The 23349-nt window shown below is 38.5% G+C and overlaps 1 protein-coding gene across 1 annotated transcript; it reads left to right on the top strand.

Moving 5' to 3' along the window:
- On the top strand, positions 1-23345 carry LOC116295705 (MAM and LDL-receptor class A domain-containing protein 1). The gene is made up of 18 exons (XM_031703610.1): positions 1-397; positions 4998-5141; positions 5884-6128; positions 6469-6619; positions 7295-7429; positions 8100-8347; positions 8916-9036; positions 9284-9412; positions 9858-10111; positions 10578-10728; positions 11013-11141; positions 11356-11603; positions 12568-12715; positions 13041-13181; positions 14016-14266; positions 14733-14883; positions 15315-15380; positions 23111-23345. The coding sequence occupies exons 1-18, from the start codon at positions 187-189 to the stop codon at positions 23155-23157; spliced, it is 2970 nt and encodes a 989-aa protein (XP_031559470.1). The 5' UTR covers positions 1-186; the 3' UTR covers positions 23158-23345.
- The last annotated feature ends 4 nt before the right edge of the window (positions 23346-23349 follow it).

Genomic DNA, 23349 nt, shown 5'->3' with positions numbered 1-23349 from the left:
ATTTGTCTTCACAAGCAACGCTCTTTTCTTCACCTTATTGCATGTAATAATCATTTTGTTCTACTAGCCAATCCAGTGACTCTAGAGGCGAATTGATTATAGAAGGTGAAGACTAACGAAAGCCGGTGGAAGCTACGTTAGTTGAAGAGACGTTTGAAGTCGTCAAAAAAAAAGCAATTCACGAAGATGCAGCTCTTCATTTGTCTTGTGATTATTTGTGCTTTATGCCAACAAACTGTCGCTTTTCCTAAATCAAATGACACCACAACAAGAGCATCTGTAAATAGCATTACCGTTGTACAAGTGACGACCGTAAGAGTACCAACTACGCCAAGTACGACTAGCTTGAAGTTAAGCATCAATGATCCTCCAACTACTGATAGCACTCCTATAGAAGGTAAGGTTTATTTCTGTCAAAGGTTTTTTATAGATAATAAAGTGTAACTTTCTTGCTAAGCGACAAGATACGCCGTTGTCAATACTGCATTGCGCATTAAGATATCAATGAGTGGGATTATGAATGAGTCACTAAGTAAAGTAAGGTGAAATGAACAAACAAACAATAGTCGATGGTGATGTTGCTTGAGATACGTATTTTCAGCAATTTTTATTTTGCACTAAAGCGTCAATAACACAAAACGAAAACCAAAAAAGAAGATACCGAGCAAAACTGAGAACAGATGTGACGACGTAATACAAAGTCTTAATTAGGATAAAGCTAGTTAAAGGACTCAGTAAAAGCTTATACTTGTAATAGCATTTGATATCTGTGCAGAATGCATCTGAAGAAGATATCTGACATATTTAGAAAGAAAAAGAAACTTTTCAAAAAGTATCCAACTATTTTGACTTGTTTTTGGCGCTAGCGATCTTCGCTACCAATAAGGATGTTGCCTCTATGGTAGGTTATGTAAACAGCAAAAGGTTATTTTCATCGTATTGTCAATACTCATGAATTGGTCATCGTTTTTTCCTTTTGGCAAAATATCCTTGGTGTCACAAAGAAAGGACAAGCGAGAGACTAGTTGTACCAGGAGACCAGAACTCTAACTGACGAGGTCTCATTTATCTCCTTTGTCAGAACCATTCTTTCGTTTGCTTGGGTATCTGAAAGATGAAAATCGCCGAATTGACAGCATATACAGCTTCGCGCCAGTTACAGTCCAGTTATCCATTCTCTTTCCTTCTTCCTTCCTTCCTTCCTCTCTTCCCTCTCCCTCCCTTTCCTCCTTCCTTCTTTGGGTTCATCCTTTTCTTCCTAATTTTTTCATCTCTTCATAAAATAATTCTCGTGTACCGTCATCGTCGACATCAGTCTCATTAGATTTACTACTGATGACATCGGCCATGCACCGAGGACATCTCATGTCGTATATTTGGTATCCAGAAATTGCACTGAAACCAAGAATTACTCATCTTTTTCCACATAAAATTGGTTTATTGTTTTCCCGTGTTAATGCGTGTTCTCAAGATGGCACCCAGTCACGGAAACCTAGAGAATGATTTTCGTGCTAATCTCTCAAATTATTCATAAGCATTGCGTGTCCTATCATTGAGGTAATTGAGCAATATGCACTTGACAATGAAACGAACTTCATTTGTCATCAATGCTGCTTCCTTGATTATCGTGATATACAGAACATAGCGTACGTAGGAGAGGAATTGTGATGTGCGGCATGTTTAACAATCCAAGCCGTAGTACATATATACATGTTATTTATCAACTGGTTTCAAAAAGGCACAAAAAAAGAGTGACGTTTGTGTCAAGTGCCTTAAAAAGTGGATAGATTTACAAAATAAAGGTTCAAAAAGAACTAATACTTTATCTTGAGATCTTCAATCTGAACATACTCTTCAGTAATCTAAACCAAGTGATATCTAAAAATAAAAACGAACTACTCGTATCACATGTGACCTCATGTAAGATGTGTATTTCAAGGCCAGAGAAGGAGTGGACTGTATAGATTCTATTTCTATAAACGATAGGAGATGTACTGTTTAATAAACGAGCAGGAGTGTTTTATCGGGTATAGAGGCGCAGCCGAGTGGTTTTAGAACCGATTAAACACGATCTGCGAGTTTATTGAACGGCTTAGAAAACTCATGATGGATGTTCTCATATTGTACTGAATACTTTACGAAATGAACCAAGTTTGATAGAGAAAATCCAAGTTCAAGTTTATGCAAATGAAGACGAATCTATATCAGATATAAAATCACCTTCATGGTCATGATTTCTATTGTGTTTCCTTCATGAATTATTAATGAGTTTTCTAAAGCTCATTTAAAGATCCAAGAATAGCTGGAATGACTTGTGTTTGGTAAACTTTGGTAAACTTTATTGATGAATAAAAGAATACAAAAAAGAAAAACTATATAACCTGCATATAGCTAAAGCTAGTCTAGGCAGGTTAAATTCACAGAATATACAGGTAGATTTACAAAGATGTCTTTATATGTTAATAATACTAAATAATCAGAGTACAAAGAGCTGAATAGGAAATGAAAAGTAGTTCACTGAGTAGAAAATGAAAAATAGCTCATTACAGATAGACTTACTTAAAAAGTTTGAAGATCTCAGTATCATAGCGATTAATATTAAGATCGTTTAATAAAACGGTTTTGATTTCCTTTTGGAAGTTTTTTTTGGATAAACTCCTAATGAAAGGTGGTATTTGATTCCATAGACGTGCACCCACTCGCGAGAAGGAATCTTTTTGAGTGTTTAAACGTGAATATCTAGTGTAGAAATTATCACTGGCAGAAGATCTTGTTTCATAGGAGTGAATATCTTTTATGTAAGTAAAGAGTTTGCTAATATTACTGGGAATATAATCATATTTAACATCGTACATTAGCTGTGCTACTGAATAAAAATAAAGAGATTTGATTGGTAAAATTTCATGTTCAATGAATATTGGTATTGCACTTTTAATTGATTTCACGTGTTTCTGGTTCTTCTCGTCAAGAATATGGAACTCATATGATCCTATTTCAATGTTCTTCAATGTATTCAAGGAAACCATTTCCATGTAGGGATGTCCTATCGCCTTCGGCGATAACAACGCTTATTAAAATAGGTGTATATCAATTGTAATTAATTTCAAGTAGATGGACTCATTTGTATATTCGTATATATTTGTATATTGTCAAGTGTTGCTCAAATGAATGACATTTGTCTGAAATGGGAATCATTGCCTCCAAAAGGAAAAGACCGAATGAATCTTGCCCCTGAAGGCCATTGGATGCGAAAATCCCAATCGCTGTCAATCTTCAGGCACGAATATCTCAGTTTATACCAACGCCAAGACTAGATTATTCCATAGGTTTTGCAAGTACAGACCTATCATGCACTTGCTGCATGTAAAGATCTCATTTTCCAGCATTCCATTGGATTGAGTGATCAGAGACTTATCGCAATTGATGTTATTTAATCTCGAGTGTATTTAAGTAGCCACTCCATTTTATGATAGATCCTTTTTTCAGATTTGTGCATTCAACTACTCTACTACCACTGTCTACTGAAGCTCGTCCATAAAATAGAATAAATAATTATCATTAATCCTACTTTAGACAATTTCACTATGACCTACAATGCACTTCGTTCTTGGAATGCACTATTTAGTATGCAGTATTCAGTATTCAACCTTGAAATAGCTGTATACGTGTAGACGGGAAAACGCATCAAAAGCGCTACGTGTTTTGAAATTTGAATTTAAAAAACCACTTTCAAAAATATCCGGGGCCTTTTTTATTTAACCTATAAATCAGGATTAGAGATGGGTTCTAGAATAGGTCGATCGGTAACATCTGGTAGGATTTGAAGTATAATACCCCTATCATGCCAGCGAATATTTTGAGGTATCATAAGTAGAAGTTATTATATCTAGGATAAGGAAAGCAAGTCTCATGGTAATGCGCCTTAGCTCAGCTTACTAACCTGAATTTGGAGGCTTATACCAGGATTTTAGCACAACCATTTACGGAATGAGGGTCTCGGTGTAGCCAAAACATACATATGATCTTCAGTTTTTCTTATCCATTTAATTATCAACGAAAATGTTCGAATGACCGTGAAAAACTCGCAGTACGGACGTGTCCTGCCTAATGGTGACTGTACCGTGTCTGAGTATTTTCACTGGATAATGATCTCGTGTCTTGTGATTGGTTGTAACCATGCCGACGCCTATGTGATTATTAAGAAATATAAATTGAATGAGAACTGCTACCATTTTCATGCATCTTTTATGTGGGGTCTGCAGCCAGACCACCTAGTATCTGTCTTTTGATATGGTTTATAATTTGTAGTGTTGCCTCAACCAGGATTATATGCCCAATCTTAAGCTCATTTATCTAATTCAATTCAGTAATCGCAGTTAACCTTTGTACTACTCGCTTATATGAATGCACTTATCTTCTAAAGAATATCAAGTCTCGGAAAATGCGAGCACAGTCTAGTCGAAACTTAAGGCGAGATTACACGGAGCAATTTCCTCTGCAACTTGTTTTGCAACAGCGTTGCGACGCAAGTCGCAAGCAAGTCGCAAGAGTGTTTACACGGTAACACGGTAATACAGTAACGCAACCGTCGCCAAAGGTAGAGACGAATTCTACTTTTTGCAAACGATTGCTGCCTTGTCCCGCAAAATTTTTCAAATTGCGCTGTAGGTTACGTAACACGCTGTTGTGCTCCTTGCAACTTGTGTCCTAACGCCGTTGCAAGACAAGTTACAGAGAAAATTGGTCCGTGCAATCGCGCCTTCAGATCCGTGAAGGTGTGGGTAACAGTAATAGTGGCAGGCGTGTAGACAAACAAAGGGTCTTGCTTTTGGCTTTAAATACTTGAAGTGACAGGGCTTGGATCAAATGTCAAACGATGCTAATGGGGAATGTTTTGTCAAATGCCACCAAAATCGGGCGATGACGTAACGTTGAACAGTGGAAGGCAAGCTGATTTTGACATCAATTTAACAATCACTTTTTCTATCGGTTTTTAGAACTTCCACATCCTGGGGACTGCGATTTTGACAGCAGCTTTTGCAACTGGACAAACACAGTGGACGATGAATTTGATTGGACGAGACTGAGTGGACGCACGGCCAGTAGTAACACTGGACCCTCTAGTGACGTCACAGGGAGGGGTAAGATTTTTGGAATGATGATATCTAGAATGCGTTGATTTATGTATTTGCATCAAAGCGAGACGAACTGTGAGCTGGCAATGATAGAGACCTCTTTTTAACACCTTGGACAATTATTCACGTCTCTATCATTGCAAGCTCACCGTTCGTCTCACTTCGATGCAAAGGCACCGCTACCTTTCAAGATAGCGCAGGCAACTGTGAAAAGCACTATTTTCCATAGCGTGTGAACTGGACATGGTACTGCTATTATATACCTCTTCCAAAAAAGGTTTTCATCACCAAAGGCGATAGGTGAAAAGCGCTAGGAGATATAGGTCATTCCAAGATCCAAGGATAGCTGTAATGACTTGTGTTTCTGCTTCTTATTCTCGCCAAGAACATGGACGTTCGTTGGTGTGGAGACTGATTCAATCAATGCTTTTCTTGTATTTCCATATCGAAATGGCCCATCGCCTTTGGCGATGACAACGTTTTTTGAAATAGTATAGGTGTATATTTGCAGAAGAATTTACAGTGCATTTGTCATTACCAGGCTCCCTCGAGGTCACAACAATTGTTCAAACAAGCTTTTATTTATTATTTGATTTAAAGGATGTTCAAGGATGCGACATTCAGATAAACATCCTTGGTCTTGATAAATTTTAATATCGTCCATGCTCATCGCTAGAACGTTTTTTCAATAGTTGTAAATTCGCACAAAATCATTCTGTAGTAATAATATTCAATTCGTCTTTATCAGGATATTATGCTTATATCGAAGCATCTTGGCCTCGTCGGCCAGGTCACGTTGCCCGTCTTATCAGTCCAGTCACGGAAGGCGTTCAGTGCATGCGATTCTATTACAACATGTTTGGTCGATATATGGGAGACTTGCAGATCTTTATTAAAGAAAACAGCTCTATGGTATTCCTTTGGGGTCGCTACAAAAATCAAGGGCGTGGCTGGCACTCAACAAATGTGACGGTGTATGGAGAAAGCTACAGGGTATTGGAACTATTGGTTAAGTGCGTGCCCCATTTTCCCTCTCCTCCTCTCCTCTTGCACCTCCTCCTCCTCTTCACTCTTCCTCCTTCTCCTTCTCCTCCTCCCCCTCCTCCTCCTCCTCCTCCTCCTTCTTCCCTCTTCCTCCTTCTTCCCTCCTCCTCCTCTTTCTTTCCTCCTCGCTCCTCCTCTCTTCCCCTCTTCCTCTCCTCTCCTCCCTCTTTCCCCTCCTCCCTCCCTTTCTTCACCAGATGCCTTCTTTCGCCTCATCTCCTTCCTCATCCCGCCTCATGCAACAGATAAAGTTGCACAAGGTAGCCATGGTTGTTTCTTACTGTTGTAGATTGTGTTTTTCGCTCGTGTTGGGAAATCCTACACAGGAGATTTGGCCATCGATAACATCACCTTTGTCAGTGGAACCTGCGATGGAAAACCTTTGTTTTATCAAGAAAAAGTGAAAGATGTTGCGGTCCAACTAGCAGAAGGAGAACCTGGTAACTATAGGGACGAACTATTCTCCACAAATTACTAACACGAAAACAACAGCACCACAACTTCAAACTAACAATAGCAACACAACCAGTAGTGACAACAACAACACGATAACAAGACAAACGTCACCACAAATTCAACGAAAATAAGAACACGACCAGCATTACAACAGCACAACACGACTGGACATGGCAGCAAATACTGCAACAACATTCAGACAACAACACGCCGTCTTTTCACAAACCGCCCTCCTCACCAGGACAATCGCTCATGACTCTCCTACGACCAAAAACATGATGAAAGGAAACACTGTTATCATCTTGTCTCATCGTACGTGTGATACCCATGTTTATGGGTAGCATGGGTGGCGTCCGCGGCTAACGCTAACGCGAGGTCGGGTCGCTGATTCGAGCCCTGCGGTCGTCACATTTCAATTGAGTTTCTTTGATGTGTTGTTCTCTCCTATGCTACGGGGGTTTTCTCCGGGTTCTCCGGTTTCCTCCCTCCGTAAAAAGCAACATGTGAGTTGAGCGTCGTGTGCATAGAACACTGAATGTAGTGGTAGTGTGTGTGAGCGAAAAGTGTCCCCAATTAGTGAGAAAGCGCTAGAACGACTTGACACTTAAATAAAGATATTCATCGGCCTTTCTATCTTTCTATTAATTTTACCCTTCTAGGGACTTGTAACTTCGATGGAGGATTTTGCGAGTGGATTAACGTACCCATTGGGGATAATTTTGATTGGACACTACATCGAGGAAGAACAGGAACTGGTGACACTGGACCACTATACGACCATGCAGGAAATAATGGTGAGCCAATCAAAACAAGTGTACAGGGTGACCAGTGGTGTAGCCAGGATTTAACGATGACATAAAATTATTTTTAAATTTGAAAGACTGTGATGTCATAGTAGGAGTTATTACATATACAAAACTCTTCTGGGGTAGTAAAACATCCTGTATGAAACATCTTAGTCTTACTAGGCTTTTTGAAAAGTTATTGCAAATTTGTTTTCTCATAATAGTAAGTTTTTCAATTTACAAATGATGATAAATAAACTCAAATGACACTCATTGATAAATTGGGGAAAAAATATACCTTGATATCTCTAAGATGCATCACTCAAATCATATAAAAATATTTTACTATCCAACAAAGTCACTTCGTTCATAAAATCAATACTGAAAATTTTGAATTAGGGTTCATGCACCTTTCTTATAATGGCTGACAAGTGCATGAAAACGAGGTCGCCCATTCATTAGTTTACAATACAAAATATATAAGCCTATGAAATGCATTTATAGAAGAAAAGTATAGAAATTGACTTTTTGTTTTGACCTGAATTCGCGCTATCAATGCACCTTTATTTTGAATGAGCAGCCTTGTTCAGCCTTGCAAGATGACTTGGTGACTTCGTTTTCGTGCGCTCGTCAATCATTATGAGACGGCTATATAAAATATCTTTGTCTTTTTCATCAGGATATTACCTGTACATAGAGGCCTCGACCCCCCGATTGAGTAGACACAGCGCCCAGCTTCTTAGTCCTCGTTTATGCGGTACAATGTGCATGCATTTCTATTACCACATGTATGGTTCGGACATGGGTGAGCTTAATATCTACCAGAGGCGTGGTCTTCGTACGGACGATAGGATCTGGGGAGCGAGAGGTGAACAGGGTGATGTGTGGCATGAAACACTCATTGATATATCTGGCAACTGCTACCAAGTAGGTTTCTCTGAAAATGTTCTTCATGTTCTCTCACGATTGACCTTACTCGCGCGGCAGTCATGTTGACTGGATTCCTTCATGGTCTCTTGGTGCTAGAAAATAAATCTTTCGCGGATTTAACAATTAAGGTTTTTATTCTCATGAGTAAGGCAAAGTGCCTTTTTATTGCCTTGTTAATAATACGAGGAACTTTTGTTTATATTGCAAAGGTTGCCTGATGTTTTGTTCTTCCCAAATGCATCTAGAAGCGAAAAGCCATCAACCCTGATGTTTGACTAAAGGCTTAGCGAGGTCTCGATCATAGGGAGAGCAATGTACCATTTTCCCGCCAATACACGCGCGCACGCGTTTCATCTTTAGAGTTTCCCGCCATATCGACAGGTTCAGTCAAACCTTTTTTTGAAGGGAGTTTGTCGCTACGCCACAGTATTTACCCATTCATAGTCTTATCAGATACCTATAAAATAAATATAAAGAGAATCGGCCGATCCTTTACTTTTAGCTGTACTTAGGTTTTTTTTTTTCCAACTCTTATTTGTTTGTTGTTTTTATTGTACGCTTTTAGATAGTGATAGAAGGTATCATAGGTAATGGCTACCTAGGTGATGCTGCTATAGATGACGTTGTAGTTACTAAAGGCAGCTGCTGTGCCAAAAGACACTTGAATTTTGATGTCAAAAAAGAAGGTATGGCATTCAATTACTGATCAGTTTTCGTGTTCGATTCATGAGTTGTCCATGCCCTGACTTTAACCAGCCCAGATGTTGTTTCAGAGTTCGATCTGAGCTTTAGCCATGACTTAGATCATCCCGGTAGTGGTTGTTTCAGTGTTCGATAACATTTTTCCATTTGTCTCTTCGGCTTTATGGTCTTTACAGAGATCAGCTGTAGCGTGACAGGATTTACATAGTATTTTATGTGTATTATCTACAGGTAATTGTTCGTTTGACAGTGGTTTTTGTAAATGGAAAAACCTCAAAGAAGATGATTTCAATTGGAGCCTGATAGACAAAGAGACACCCAGCACAAAGACTGGTCCAGACGGTCCGTTCAACAGCATTGGTGAGTAGAATCAGCCAACAGAAGAGAATGAGTAACAAATGCACATTTCTCAAATTCGCTTGGTGACCACAAAACAATGATTCCAAGTCAGCGTTGGACTTATGTTATGATATATAATAAAAAGAAAATACAGTAAATGTACAAACACACAAGTCCTAAATCTAGAGCCATTGTTGTATAGTCACTCAAGCAAATTCGGGAAAGGTCTTTTAGAAAAGGATTCGTGTCAATGGTATAGAGCGCCAGCCGCCATATTGGTGTACCTTTAATAATAACTTTGTCATTAGTTTCTTTTGTTAGGTACACCAATATGGCTACCATCTCTATGGTGAGTTCACTCTCTAGGGACTGAGTGAAAGTGCTCTCTTATATTATAAGTTTCCTTAACAACTTATTATAATCTTTTTCGCGTTTTTATAAACTAACCATGGCATTTGATTCTTAGGCCAGTACGCATATGTGGAGGCTTCTGAGCCGCGCCTGAAGGAAGACCGAGCAGTCCTTGTAGGGCCTGTTATTAGCGGGTTCGTGTGCCTGAGGTTCAAGTACCACATGTATGGCCAGCACACAGGAGCATTAGCAGTATATCAACATGGTAGTGGTGTACTGAGACACCGACTGTGGGTGCGCCAAGGAAATATGGGAAATCTCTGGAGAGACGCTTATCTCAATATTGGATGCAAAGAGCCCCATTATCAGGTAAATGGTGACCAGCTGAGCGGTGAACGCGGTGCACAAGGCATGAGTAGACAAAATAAAAGGCCTAAGTATTTTTGGAGCTTGAAGGGACGAAGCAAACATGGCGGTAAAGTGAAATAGTTTTTATTCTTCCTTTCTATATTTCTGCTTTTTTTAGGCACGTATATTATATTTTAGTCAAAAGAAAACAGAAAAATACGCAAAAGTTGGGTTACTGTAGCCTGGAAATTAGGGCCGGCGGCAAAACCGCTAAACTCGCTGTTATTGGCGGAAACACACTTATAAGGTCATTGGATAAATTCCTATGAAATCAAGGAATAAAGGGGGGTGTAGCGGTAATAGTGCACTCGCCTGTGATATGTCACGTGGTGGTGTTCTCACGTGCGGAGAAATAGAGGAATGGGATGTGGTTTTAAAATACCATACCTAGTAATATTAATAATTTTTTAAATTTTATTGCTTTTAGATCGAATTTGAAGCCATCATCGGAGGATGGCGAAGTGATATCGCAATCGATGAAATTACCTTTAGTCACACCATGTGCAATACAACTATTGATGTACCAATACCGTCACCCCCTATCACTCTACCACCAACACTTTATCCACTTTGTAATGGTGAGTACACCAATGCCATCACCTCCTATCACTCTACCACCAACACTCTATCCACCTTCTAATGATGAGTACACCAATACTATCACCTCCAATCACTCTACTACACTCTCTCCACTCTGTGGTGGTGACTACACCAATACCATCACCCCCTATCACTCTACCACCAACACTCTATCCACTCTGTAATGATGAGTACACCAAATATACTATCACCTCCTATCACTCTACCACACTCTCTCCACTCTGTACTGGTGAGAACACCCTCTAACATTAGATTTGTTCAGGTGACTGTACGTTCCCGGGTTCGTTTTGTGAATGGAAGAATGATCGCGATGATCAATTTGATTGGTTGATTGGCCAAGGTAGCACTCCATCCCTGGTTACTGGTCCGAAAAGAGACGTAGATGGCAACGGTGAGTAAGTATGTTTGGTTCAAAAAATTATTTCGTATTTCAAACCGATTAGAAATTTTCCCAGACCCTCTCTTAACAGTAAGGTTTTGGCCGAGTAGGATCTGAGTAACCGAAACGAAGCCCACACTCATTTTAATTGGTCGGAGGCTAGTCAAATCGCATGCGCATGCTCTCCTATTTTTGACCTTTTTGACCACTGAACTTTCTTTGACAGAGTACTATATCTACATCGAGGCCTCGTTGTATCGCTACAAACAGCGAGCAAGTCTTGTCAGCGGTTACATGAGAGGCACCAAGTGCATGCAGTTTCATTACCATATGCATGGACGTGGAATTGGGGTCCTGACGATACAAATGATAAACACCAATAACAACGACAAGAAAACAATATGGTACCGTGCTGGCCAGCAGGGAGAGAACTGGATCCGAACATATCTAAACGTTCAGGGGACTGGGTACAAGGTAATTAAAGGCGTTTTGGTGATTAGAATTGTATTCCTTGCTCAGTAAGGATTATGGATTTCATGAATTTTGCTGTTCGTTCTTCTGTCAACGGTCTTAGCGGGGGCTGTTTTTTTTCAAATTTATCGAGACCCAGAAATAGCCTTTGGGCTGATTAAAGACCCATTGCCACTTACCGTGATGCACCGCGGTCACATATGAATTTCGTGGTCCATGAAATTCAAAGATTCATATATTGAATAATAACTTCATATTAAATCCTTTTCCGACATAGCACTAAGGCACAATAATAATTCTTTTACATTCTTTTAAGAGTTTATTCAAAAGGTTAGAATTGTTTTTTCAGTGGTGACAAGATTCAAAATGTAAACAAATTGTGATGCATCACGGTAAGTGACAATGGGTCTTTAAATCAGAACACGACTACCTCGCAGATCGAATTGGAATTTAGCGTCTTAGCTTTTACGGAGGAAGCTTAAGGACATCCTCTACAAATTTAGACAAATTTATTTATTAGGTGTTGCGACTGTTGATTAATTCGGAGGGAGTAAAATCAGAAAACCCGAATTCGAAGAAAAATTCTTTAAGCATAGGACATAACCAACTCACATCTCGAACTGCTCGCTTATGTCACACCAAGTTTGGAAAACGGGCCTGAGCGGAGAAGATCGCTCGAGACGTTACGCCGCTACCCGTGCCGTACCACGTAATTACTTAGTGTTATCTTATTATTTTAAAAAAACTTGTAATCGCTAGTCACCACCACAGCAGTGGCCCAGCTCAACGGGGTTGAACTGAAAGCATGTGATGACGCCTCTGGCAGCCGCTATACAGTCCATGTATGATCACGGAGCACAGCTCTAATCAATTTGAATTAGTTGAATTACGCCACCTGCTATCATAACATTGAGTTGTGCACGTTGATCCCGATTAACCTTTTTGTTCTTCTTGTTCCTTTCGACAGATCGCAATAGTTGGAGAGATAGGTGGAGCAACAACAGGAGACATAGCAATAGATGATATCTCCTTTACTGATGGTCAATGCAAATATTTACTGGAGACAGTACTGGATGATATACTACCGGTACCAAAGACCGACAGACCATATGAAGGTAATGATATGACCTCTAGAAGGTAAGGCTTCAGTCCCTTACGATATGAAACCAGGCATTGGCATTTGAATCATTGACAAAAAAATGTGAACGTTATATAGACGGATGGCGTAACGAGAGAGGTGCATCGTTTTTAGCATAGTCCAAGAAAAATCCTATTGGAATTGATTTTGAATTATTGACTGAAAACCCACGTCAACCAATGAATTCTAGTTGCGAATCGATCTTAGTTCACAATAATGAGAGCCAAATTCCTCCCATTAGTACGCAACCCCGGCCATTCTCCCTGATCATGTTATATATATAAATATTTTTTTCTTAACAGATCGTCCAGAAAACTGCACATTCGATGACAATCATATGTGCCGGTGGGTAAATGACCAAGATGACATGTTTGATTGGATATTATGGAAGAAAGGAACACCTTCACGACTAACAGGACCCTCCTCTGATCATGGGGGGAAAGGTAAATCATTACTTGCATATCTCGAGGATCTTTTTCTCTCTTCATTGGCGTATCCTGGCTAGGACGATCCATAAGGGGTTCCTCTCTTCACTAACCTCAACATATCATCCCTACATCACTCTATCCTCGATGATCTGTTTCTCTCTTCAGGAGCGTATCCTGGCCGGGACGTTCCATAAGGGGTTCCTCTTTCACTAACCTCAACATATCGTCCCTACATCACTCTATCCTCGATGATGTTTCTCCAAGTCTTCAGGGGCGAATCCTATGGCCAGGACGTTCCATAAAGGGTTCCTCTCTTCACTAACACCAACATTCATCCCTACATCACGCTATCCTCCCCAAAACACATGGACGGTATCAATCAACTACCAATGCAAAAAGGAATCAGATAAACCCTGCAGGATCCCCTGGGTTGTCTATATTTTATTAGGACCTTTTTTCTTATCCTTTTTTCTTTTTCCTTTTTTTTTTCTTTTTTTCTTTTTTTCTTTTTTTCTTTTTTTTTTTTTTCTTTCTTTCTTATATTTCCATTCTCTTTTTATCTATATCTCCCCCTTTTCCCGACTTCTCTCTCTTTCTCTCCTTGAATTTTTGCTTTGATCACTACTGGCATGGGTCTGAAATAGATCTAGTCAGAAAGATTGGAAAATCTGAAAGTCGGCCATGTGCAACCACCGTGTAAAACCTTGGCATAGTTAGCTGAACATACTTCTTGAAAATTCATGTTTGGGTCCTTGTGTACTCCTCGAATAGTCCTTGAATTTTAAGTGCTTACCTCAGCACGAACCCTGATAACGTGAACCAAGAAATACCGCTGTTGTTATCTCAAAGGTATGTACATCTACACAGAAGCAACAGCTCCCCGTCAACCGGGAGACAAGGCTCAAATCTCCCTCATCAGGTCAAGTGGGATATCATGTATGCGCTTTTGCTACCATATGTACGGTGAAGATACAGGTGAGCTCAACTTGTACCATTATAACACACGAACAAGAAGAAGAAGGTTAATATGGAGTAGAAGTGGACCACAGGGGAATGAATGGCTTGAGAGCAAGATAACGTTTTTGGCGGGGACATATCAGGTATTCGGCATTACATTGAGGTTATAACGTGAAAAGATGTTAGTTTAACAACCTATTCAAGATCCTGATGTCCAATCGCACAATCACGGCAACGCGCGACGTCACTTAATTTCACCAACACATTAATTCGAAACCAACTGGGATCATTGCCGACTAAATCCAAAACTTTTTTACGCATAATAGCCCTTTCACAATTCCCTTCGCCATCTTGAAAGGTAGCTGTACCTTTGCGTTGAAGCGAGACGAACGGTGATAGAGATATGTGAATAATTGTCCTAGGTGTTAAAAAAGGTCTTTATCATTGGAAGCTCACCGTTCGTCTCGCTTGGATGCAAAGGCACGGCTACCTTTCAAGATGGCGAAGGGAACTGTGAAAGGGGTTATTACCCGATGTCAATGTTTTGTGTAAAATCTCATCCTGTGTAATTTGCTTTACTAAAGGACTTTGGCATGTGTTTGATTGCAGCTTACTTTTGAGGCCGTGCGTGGCTCAGGGTTCAAGAGTGATATCGCATTAGATGATATTATCTTCACTGATGGCCCGTGCGTTTCTAAACCCTCTCAACGCCGCACAACTATGGACACTACGACCTCATCAATAGATGATTCTCTTCAGGGTGAGTAACCAAAATAACTATCGACCAACTTAGTTCAGGTATATTATCTATTAATAGCTCTTTGCATCCCGCGTCCCAATGGTCTTATAGATTGGCTGGAATGCGATTCTTGGGCTACAAGAATATAACACAATCATTCTCCAGTCTGGAATTCTCTGTATTACTCATATATTTGTTCCAGTGAAGGTCCAAAGAATTTAAAGTGTTTGTATTGTTGAAGTTGTGCATTCTTTACTGTTGAAATGTGTGGATATACCTTGGAAAATGAGCCTGTAATCAAGGAACACAGCGGTTTCCATGAATTTGAAAAAGGTTTGTTGGTTCAGAGAGTATCAAACCGCTGGACCGTCTGACCGTCCACTTAGAAACCCAAGAAATCTACCTTAGTTCTAATTTAGTAGGATTAAAACTTACAAAGTGGTTTCCTTTAGTTTCTTTACTGATGGAACTAAATGGAACACTCTACATTATCTTATGGCTAGTACATCAAAAGCGAGGTATTTCAACTTACTTAATATTTTTGATGATGATGATGAAGAGGTGTTATAAAGGTTATATGAGTATAAATACACGTTTTAGAATAAATTGATCTTATTTTAATCAAAGTTTTGACTTTTCCTTTCTAACAATTTTTTACTGTCACCCTGTCTCACCTAAACTCAGCTCAGTTCAGTTTGGAATATGAACCAACTCGTCTCAATAGCATGTTGCGCGCAAACTGTGAAGAAAAATTATACTGCTACTGTGAGACGGGTGTGATGTTGATCTTTCTGTTTCAAAATGGAAGCTATTAAAAAAAAGTACAACGAAAAAAGATATCGTAGTATTAATTTTACTTAATATGAAGAGCGCCAATTTCTGCCATAACCGCCTGGCCAATAAAAAACAGAAATAACGACAAAAGACACACCTAAATATTCTTTTTGACTTTTGACTCTCAAAACGCTACACAGCAATGGACGGTCCAACCCCATCTGCACCACATGCCAATGGTCTTTGATTCCCTTGTAGTTGTGCCAAAAAAATAGCTACGTTAGAGTATCGATTCCATATGGTTTATCCAGATGGTGCTATCAATATCCATGTTTTGATGATTGTGACAATTGAATGGGAGTCAACGACGGGACAACGGAGGTGAGAGAGTTCGAATCTAGGGATGCTATTTTCATGAGGCAGGCATGTAAGTGGAATAATTGAACCAATCCCGGCCGAACTCAGGATATGGGTTTTTTGTCACCTGCATATCGTGGGAAAAAGCTTCAAATTTTCCGAATACGTTAGGAAATTAGACCAAGTCGGGCTTAATCTTTCAAATCCATCATGATTTCAGCATTGTTTCTTTTCCTTTGTGGCTCTCTATTAGGACATTTGAGGACCGGATAGAATCGAAAAATCTAGGTGATACGGTGCAAGTGAGAACCAGAGCAATTTGTCAGTCTATTGTCCCAGACAACATCAGTGGAAAAACACCATAAAGTTGAAATATTGTGTTACATCTGTTATCTATCATAGAGAGGTTCAGTTCACGCAAAGCATTATGGAAGTAGTAGTAGTAAAATAGCGATACATATGAACGGCCTGTTCAATCTTGTTTGATCTTCAATATCTGAAAACCATTCAAGAACGTTACGTAAGAAAATAGAATTAAACAAACTGGTCAAAGATCAGCGCAGGAGTAAAATGTTGAGAATGTTGACTTAATAAAAGTTAAAGTCTTTGAAATGACCTGAAATTTAACTGCGCTCAGTTGGAGCCGACGGTAATGTACTTTATATATACATGCCCTCTCTCTCCATCAGCGCACATGCTCTGTTGTTCTCTTCACTAACCACGTTGCCTAACATCAAACCTTCAAAATGAGCGAAGATTTTGCAAGTGGAGCCACTGGTGCTTCAAAGCACTATTTATCTCAAGCTTCAGCTCTTAGCAAAAGATGGTTACGTATTAATAAAAGAACGCCCCTGCAAGATTGTAGAGATGTCCACCTCTCGAAAACTGGAAAACATGGACACGCCAAGGTACACTTGGTTGAAACGGCATTTGCACGAACAAAAAATATGAACTGGATATCCTTCCTTCGACCCACTACATGAATGTGCCATGTGTAAATCGTGATGAGTACCAATTTATGGGCTTAGATAAAATTGGGTTTCTGAGTCTGTTGGGTCAAGCCCAAAGGATGATGCTCGAGTTAAAGATCAAGATTTAATTAATGAAATAAAAGAGTAGTATATTTTACTGTGCTTCTTGACCACAGACTCATCTGTACAGCAGGTTTAGCTTTGGTTTATGGCCCATCATTTGCAAAAGCCATCAACTGTATGTTTGTAATGTGAAGAATATGCAGCTTACAGCATCCCACGGATTGTTAAAGATATCCACGAATAGCGAGCGTTTAAATAAGGCTAAATCTGTATAAATGAGCCTAGGGTAATCAAAATTTCAGCGGTATGCACTAAATAACAAGAGAACTATTTTGTATCTTCTTCCTTCATTTGCACATCAAACCATTCCCAGTATACGTTAGCGTTGACAAACAAAAGAATTTTTCGCACTTCATTAAAACCTAATAGCTTGCTTTGATCAAAACCAAATGCTATCATAGGTCTTTTCTGAGTTAGATAAACAGGATGCATTGTGGTCTAGCTTTGGTACGAGCAACACCATATAAGGCATGATGAACAACAAATATTTGTACCGAAGCTAGACCACAATGCGCCATGTTTCCTATGTGAAAAATGGCTACCATCTTTTCCGTTAGCTTCTGTTGCAAATCGTTCCAAATAATCTTCAATTCAAAAAATTGTAACCTACCAATATGACAGGCCATTTACCACCCATGAGGGTAAATAAGCAGCATATTTAGCTTCCTGGATTCGTTGTATTTTAGTATTGATATGAATAAAGGAAATCCACACCCTTCATTCTCCCATCCTGCATTCTAGATCTCCCATCCTCTGTCTGTCGTCGAAGCCTTATGTGCGACTTCCTTATAACTGAGTGCACTTAACTATGGGTGTGCGTTGTTAGATCTCTTGCCCTCAAACTAACCCGACATGAGAAAACATTTAGTAAAAAATTCTCATCAAATGTGTCGCTTTAAGATAACAGCTAGGATATTGACTATCCATTATGAATATCGAATGATCACTGGTCTAGGAAATAAAGTTAATGGTTTTACCCTGAAGCGGAATACGATGGTATGCACCCACTCGACCCTCAATAATCTAAATTAAAGAGGTTATCTGGACTGCATCTGTGGCTGGTTTAATCGCTCGTAGCGCACAATTATGGTTGTTAATGCACTAGTGGACATGACTAATCCTTCGAACAAAGAGCTATAAAGAGCGGTCGTTACTCGTTATTTTATTAATAATAATAAATTTTTTTTGAATTTAATTTAAAAAATTAAGATTAAAATTAAAATGACTTGTGTTATCAAAAGGAAAATATTGATCGCTTTTTTCCAATCGACTGAGAAATTGTCCAACAAGCCTTACCATTTTTCTAAGTCTATGCTACTTTATTTCAGTTCATTTTTTCTTCTCTTTTTTATTCACTCGAGATTAATGAAATGTAATATCAAGAAGAAGAATATAGATAACCATTATGAATGGGGATTCGTGAAAAATTAAAGTTACAGATTCTTGTAGTTTTTTTTTTTTTTTTTTTTTTTGGATTGAAAGAGATACGATGGAATGGATGCCGGCTCCACCCAAGAATTACTAGATTTTTCGATGAATAGAATACGAATGTTTAGAATTCCGACTTCTTCCAAGCATAAGCGATATTAGAGTGGCTGATCAACACAGGTACCATACCGCGGGAAACAACAGGCATTGAAAGTTCTAGAACCTTAAACACAGATGTAAGACCAAAGACCTTCACCATATGTCAGATGGTGTAGTATAACGTGTCAACCGTTTGGTTTGATACAATTGTTAATTGTTTCAATCAATTCATTACACTGCCATGGAAAGCTACTTAGGGTTGTTATTATTTAAGTCGGAGGGGTGGAAGCGGTGGAGGAGAAGATGTTTTTTATGCAAAAAAATTTTCCAGACCCCAACTTAATAGCATTCATGTATTATATGAAGTTATGTTAACTTTCTAATAATAATGAATAAAGGTTGGAAGATATGAATAGTGAAATTCTGCAGTCAGTTTCAATTCAAGTTCAGTAATTTAGTCTTGTATTTTAGCCTAAATCTCAAGGACATGAAGAACCTTTATTGAGTTTAATCCTCTTATTAGAATAGTGTTTGACAGAAGCTCTTGAACCGACGGTGCTTTTCCCGCAGGTTAAGTCTCTTTGACATTGGCCTTTACGCGCATTTCTTTCATTCTTATTTTGGGCTATTAAAAACGGATTATCCTTCTCACGATGGGTTAAAAGTAATCCCATCTTTTGTAGAATATTATGCATTTCAATTGAAATAACTGAACGAACAAAAAAAGAATAGAAAAGAATTTTAGTCAAGTGATGAAAAGGTTTTTACATCCAAAATTTGGCGGAAAATTCCTACTTCCTCGAATGGCGCACGTGTCTATCCACCAAAAAAGAGCGGGAAAAGTGAGCCATTTGTTGTTATTTTTTCTTCTTCTTCTTCTTCTACGTTTTCTTTTTAAAAAAAGAGATCTTGGTAATAGGATTTCTCAACTAAAAAAAGGAATAAAACATTTGATTCCTCGTCGATGTCTGCGGTTGATACCTAGTATTAAATTTACAGCATGAATTGGTAATCCTTAACCCAAGAACGAAGCATTTTCATGCAGTCGCTGTGAGAGAAATGCTCAACAAGTCAAAGGTCCAATGCTTCTAAGCCGAAGCCATTATTTTATCCCCTTATAATAAGGTGTCTGATAAATTTAGAGATTTTTGTTCGAGACGATCCACTGTAAAAATATTTTTCCCAGCAGTGAATGCAAATTCCGTCGAGGCCTCCTATAGACTTTAACGAGCAAAGATTGGCATATTTAAAGAATGCGATACAAGTACCTACATGATGGCGGCTACAGCGAGTGAGTGAGATTCTATAGGGGATGCAAGCTATATATAGTAATGATGTCCTGCATGAATGGACGAACAGAAACCATAAAAGGAAAGAAGGTTATTTTTCAGATTTATTTGTACGAAGCATATCAAGCATCAGTTACAGAAAGTCTAAGGTTTTAACATTTTTTAAATTTTATGTCCTCAAAAACTTTAGAGAAAAAGTATAGATCTGAGAATCGTCGTCTTTAAATTGTTGCGAATGTCAACCTCGAGACACTAAACATACAAGATAAAGTTTTCTGTTCCTTGTGCAAGGTCTGTCATGAATCTTATTTAATGGCTTACAGCGACACAACGGAAAACTTATTGACGTAGATAGACTCACAAACCAAAGCCAGGTGCATGCGCAAAGATAGTAGTCGATCGTTAGCTATTTTGAAGCCATTAACTCAAGTCAAAAGGGAGTCACAGGCAAATAAATAGACATTTACAACACATATAAACGAAATAGTATTGAAGTGGACCCGCAGGTGAAAAGAATAATGAAAATGCTGATGTACGTTCAAAATATTTCGTCTTCATGTTTTCGGTCAAATGACACTGATTCAAAAGGCTTTTGAAAAGTCATTAGTAATAAAAGAGCGTGACAGCAAACACTAGCAAGGCTTGTATGAAACTAAATAACTAAAACGGCTATTTGTCAAAGTTTAACATCTAATATGCCATTATTGTTTATGTATGTTTGGAACTTAAACGATTAAAGACTCTAATCTACCACAGGAATCCCGCACAAAATCTCTAATAATATGGATAAATACAACAGATATTAAAAAACTTACAGAGAAAAAGGTCAAAACAGTGATGCAAAACTTAACGTAAATCCGTTTATCATTGCCATTTTGCAAATTTTGAAGGAGAAAAACAACCTCTGTTCACTGATTGTGCCGATTAACGTTCTCCAGTGTTTCTGCTATCTTCTGTAGCCAATAATTCTTTAACCTGATATAAAATGTTTTTAACCCAATTTCAAGGTTAATGATAGCCACACCTTTTACATTGGTATATATATATTCTTGGTTTGCAATCAATCCCAAGAGAGCACGATAACAAAAGGGATGTCCGCCATGTTGGAAGATATAACAAAAGAATTCATTGAATAATATTTTGTCAAATTCTTCCAACATGGCGGCTATGACGTCTATTGCAAGGGTAGATGCAAGGGTAGATAGATGGGTAGATGGATGGGTAGATGGAAGGGTAGATGGATGGGTAGATGGATGGGTAGATGGATGGGTAAATGGAAGGGTAGATGAATGGATTGGTGAGTGGATGCATATATGAAATGGATGGATGAATGTGTTAATGGATGAACGGATGAATAGATAAATTGAATAAAAATACGTCTTAAAAAGGAGCCTTTTCTCAAGAAAGAGAAGACATTTCTTCAAATCTAATCCTATTCTCCATTGATAGGCATTTCACTAGCCACGAATAATCAAGTTAGGCCATTCTCAGCCACACCATCTGTAATCTAAACTGAACTGATTACAAAACAATAATCCAACATGCCACGAAAAGTCAATCGATCGATTGAAGCGTTATCGTGATCCGGCCAGCTAGGTTAGCATGACTAAGACAGACTATAGGAGCTAGATAGAGTCTATACTTTAATTAACTCAGCGATCACGCATAGCACTATGCCTGTGGGATCACCTCGTATATCTACACTAGAAGTTGTCAGCAACAGTACGATGTATATCTTAACCTTAAGTTGTCGTTTCTCAGTATGAATCTCAGGTTATCGGGAGCATATCTGATCTGAAAATTATTCCTTAATAAATAAGTAAACAATTTGCAACGAGTTGAATTATTGTCGATCTTGAAGAGATGTATATGCAATACAACTTAATTGATTAGATAAATGAGCTTAGTTGTTGAGAGATTTTTGATAACGTAGTTTTGATCTCTTTTTTTTTTCGGTGCACTGAAGAATGGTATTCGTGTGCATTTCCGCACTTCAGAAAAATCACTCCATGATGTTACTACATCAACGCTGAAGCTACTTAGTATCAGGAAGCACTCATTTTATGTAGAAAGATTTTTAATTCGTCCATAAATTTTTCAGTGCGCTGAGCAAGAACACGCACATTTTTAAAAACTCACAAACCTCGATTTGTTTTCGAACATGAAAAAGAACTTCTGACGCCTTTAAAAGACCTGAAAGTTGTTTTTCTTCTTGAAAGGCTTTCTTCACGCAAAGTATCAACTCGGAGAAATACTACAGCAAATTTCTACTCACGATTTCTCGGCGGCAATCACGCCATTCCCGACTGAGCACTCGGACACCTTTTATGCTCGCTTGGGTTCTCGAACGTTCTTTGCAATTAAGTGAAAATCTTAAAAATACCCGTAACTTCAGCAAATCCTTTTTCTACTAACGTGCATTGAATGATAACAACAAAGTTAATTTGCATTGCTATTGGAGCTGTACTATTTTTCTAATAATTGCACAAACTTACTACGAAACGCACATTTTGTGAAGAAATGATTTCAGTCGCCTACAGTAAACATTAAATAAATTCAGAAACTCCACATCTTTAAAACGGTCTAAAATATTAAACTTAAGGCTAGTTGGTCAAAACTTAGGATTAAAAATAAACATTTGGATGCCTTTTAAAGTGCGTAAGTTTAGGAGGTGTTCTGTGTTTTTTCTGTCAAAACTGTTTCTCTTTATTTTCCTCTAACAAGAAGCAAACCAGTTTTTCTACTTTTTAAAGTATCATTCTATATATTGTACCATACATTGATAATTCTCAATAAACCGATAAATGTTTTGGTTAAAAAATAGTAAGTTATGTTTATATAACAGATTAAATTATCACTTGGCAAAAGAATTTTCGTCGGTGAACACCACCCATTAACAAAGGGTATTTATTGCAAAATGGTTTCAAATTTGTGGCTATCGATTTTCCACGAGTGCGAAGAACACCTCAGTCTTCTTGACCTTATGCCAAAAAAGGAATTCGACATCTTTCAATCCCTAAATAACAAAAACGCCATTACAAAATAAAGTAAAAAAAAAAACCAGCAGCTGCTGCTTTAGAATTTGCCACAATTTTATTCAGCTGATTTATATGGGACCTTAAATTTTACGCGCGCTTTTTGGGGAGTCTCTACAATTCCTGTTGATCGACAATCGTTTTTTAGGAGTCTCCTTTTTTATAATTATAGACATTGGATGTACATGTGCCCTCTTTAAAGAAGTACTGACGTATTGATACCTTATGGCCGGAAAAATCTTCATTTCGGAGTCGAACTATTTAGTTTCAGATGAAATGTAGCCATGAACCTTCGAGAGGCCACAATCGCCACATGCCACAGAAAAATGAGCTGGCTGTCTTAGGAATTCTCAGTGTGCAGCGATTGTCCAAATATTTGATGTGCTTTTAACATTGCTTTCCGCTAATGAC

The sequence above is a fragment of the Actinia tenebrosa genome, unplaced genomic scaffold, assembly GCF_029948245.1.
Source record: "Actinia tenebrosa isolate PJP-AT-01 unplaced genomic scaffold, QUT_ActTen_1.0 PGA_scaffold1__47_contigs__length_23844297, whole genome shotgun sequence".
In the NCBI taxonomy this organism is placed as follows: domain Eukaryota; kingdom Metazoa; phylum Cnidaria; class Anthozoa; order Actiniaria; family Actiniidae; genus Actinia; species Actinia tenebrosa.
This window is presented reverse-complemented; position numbering and strand designations above follow the sequence as displayed.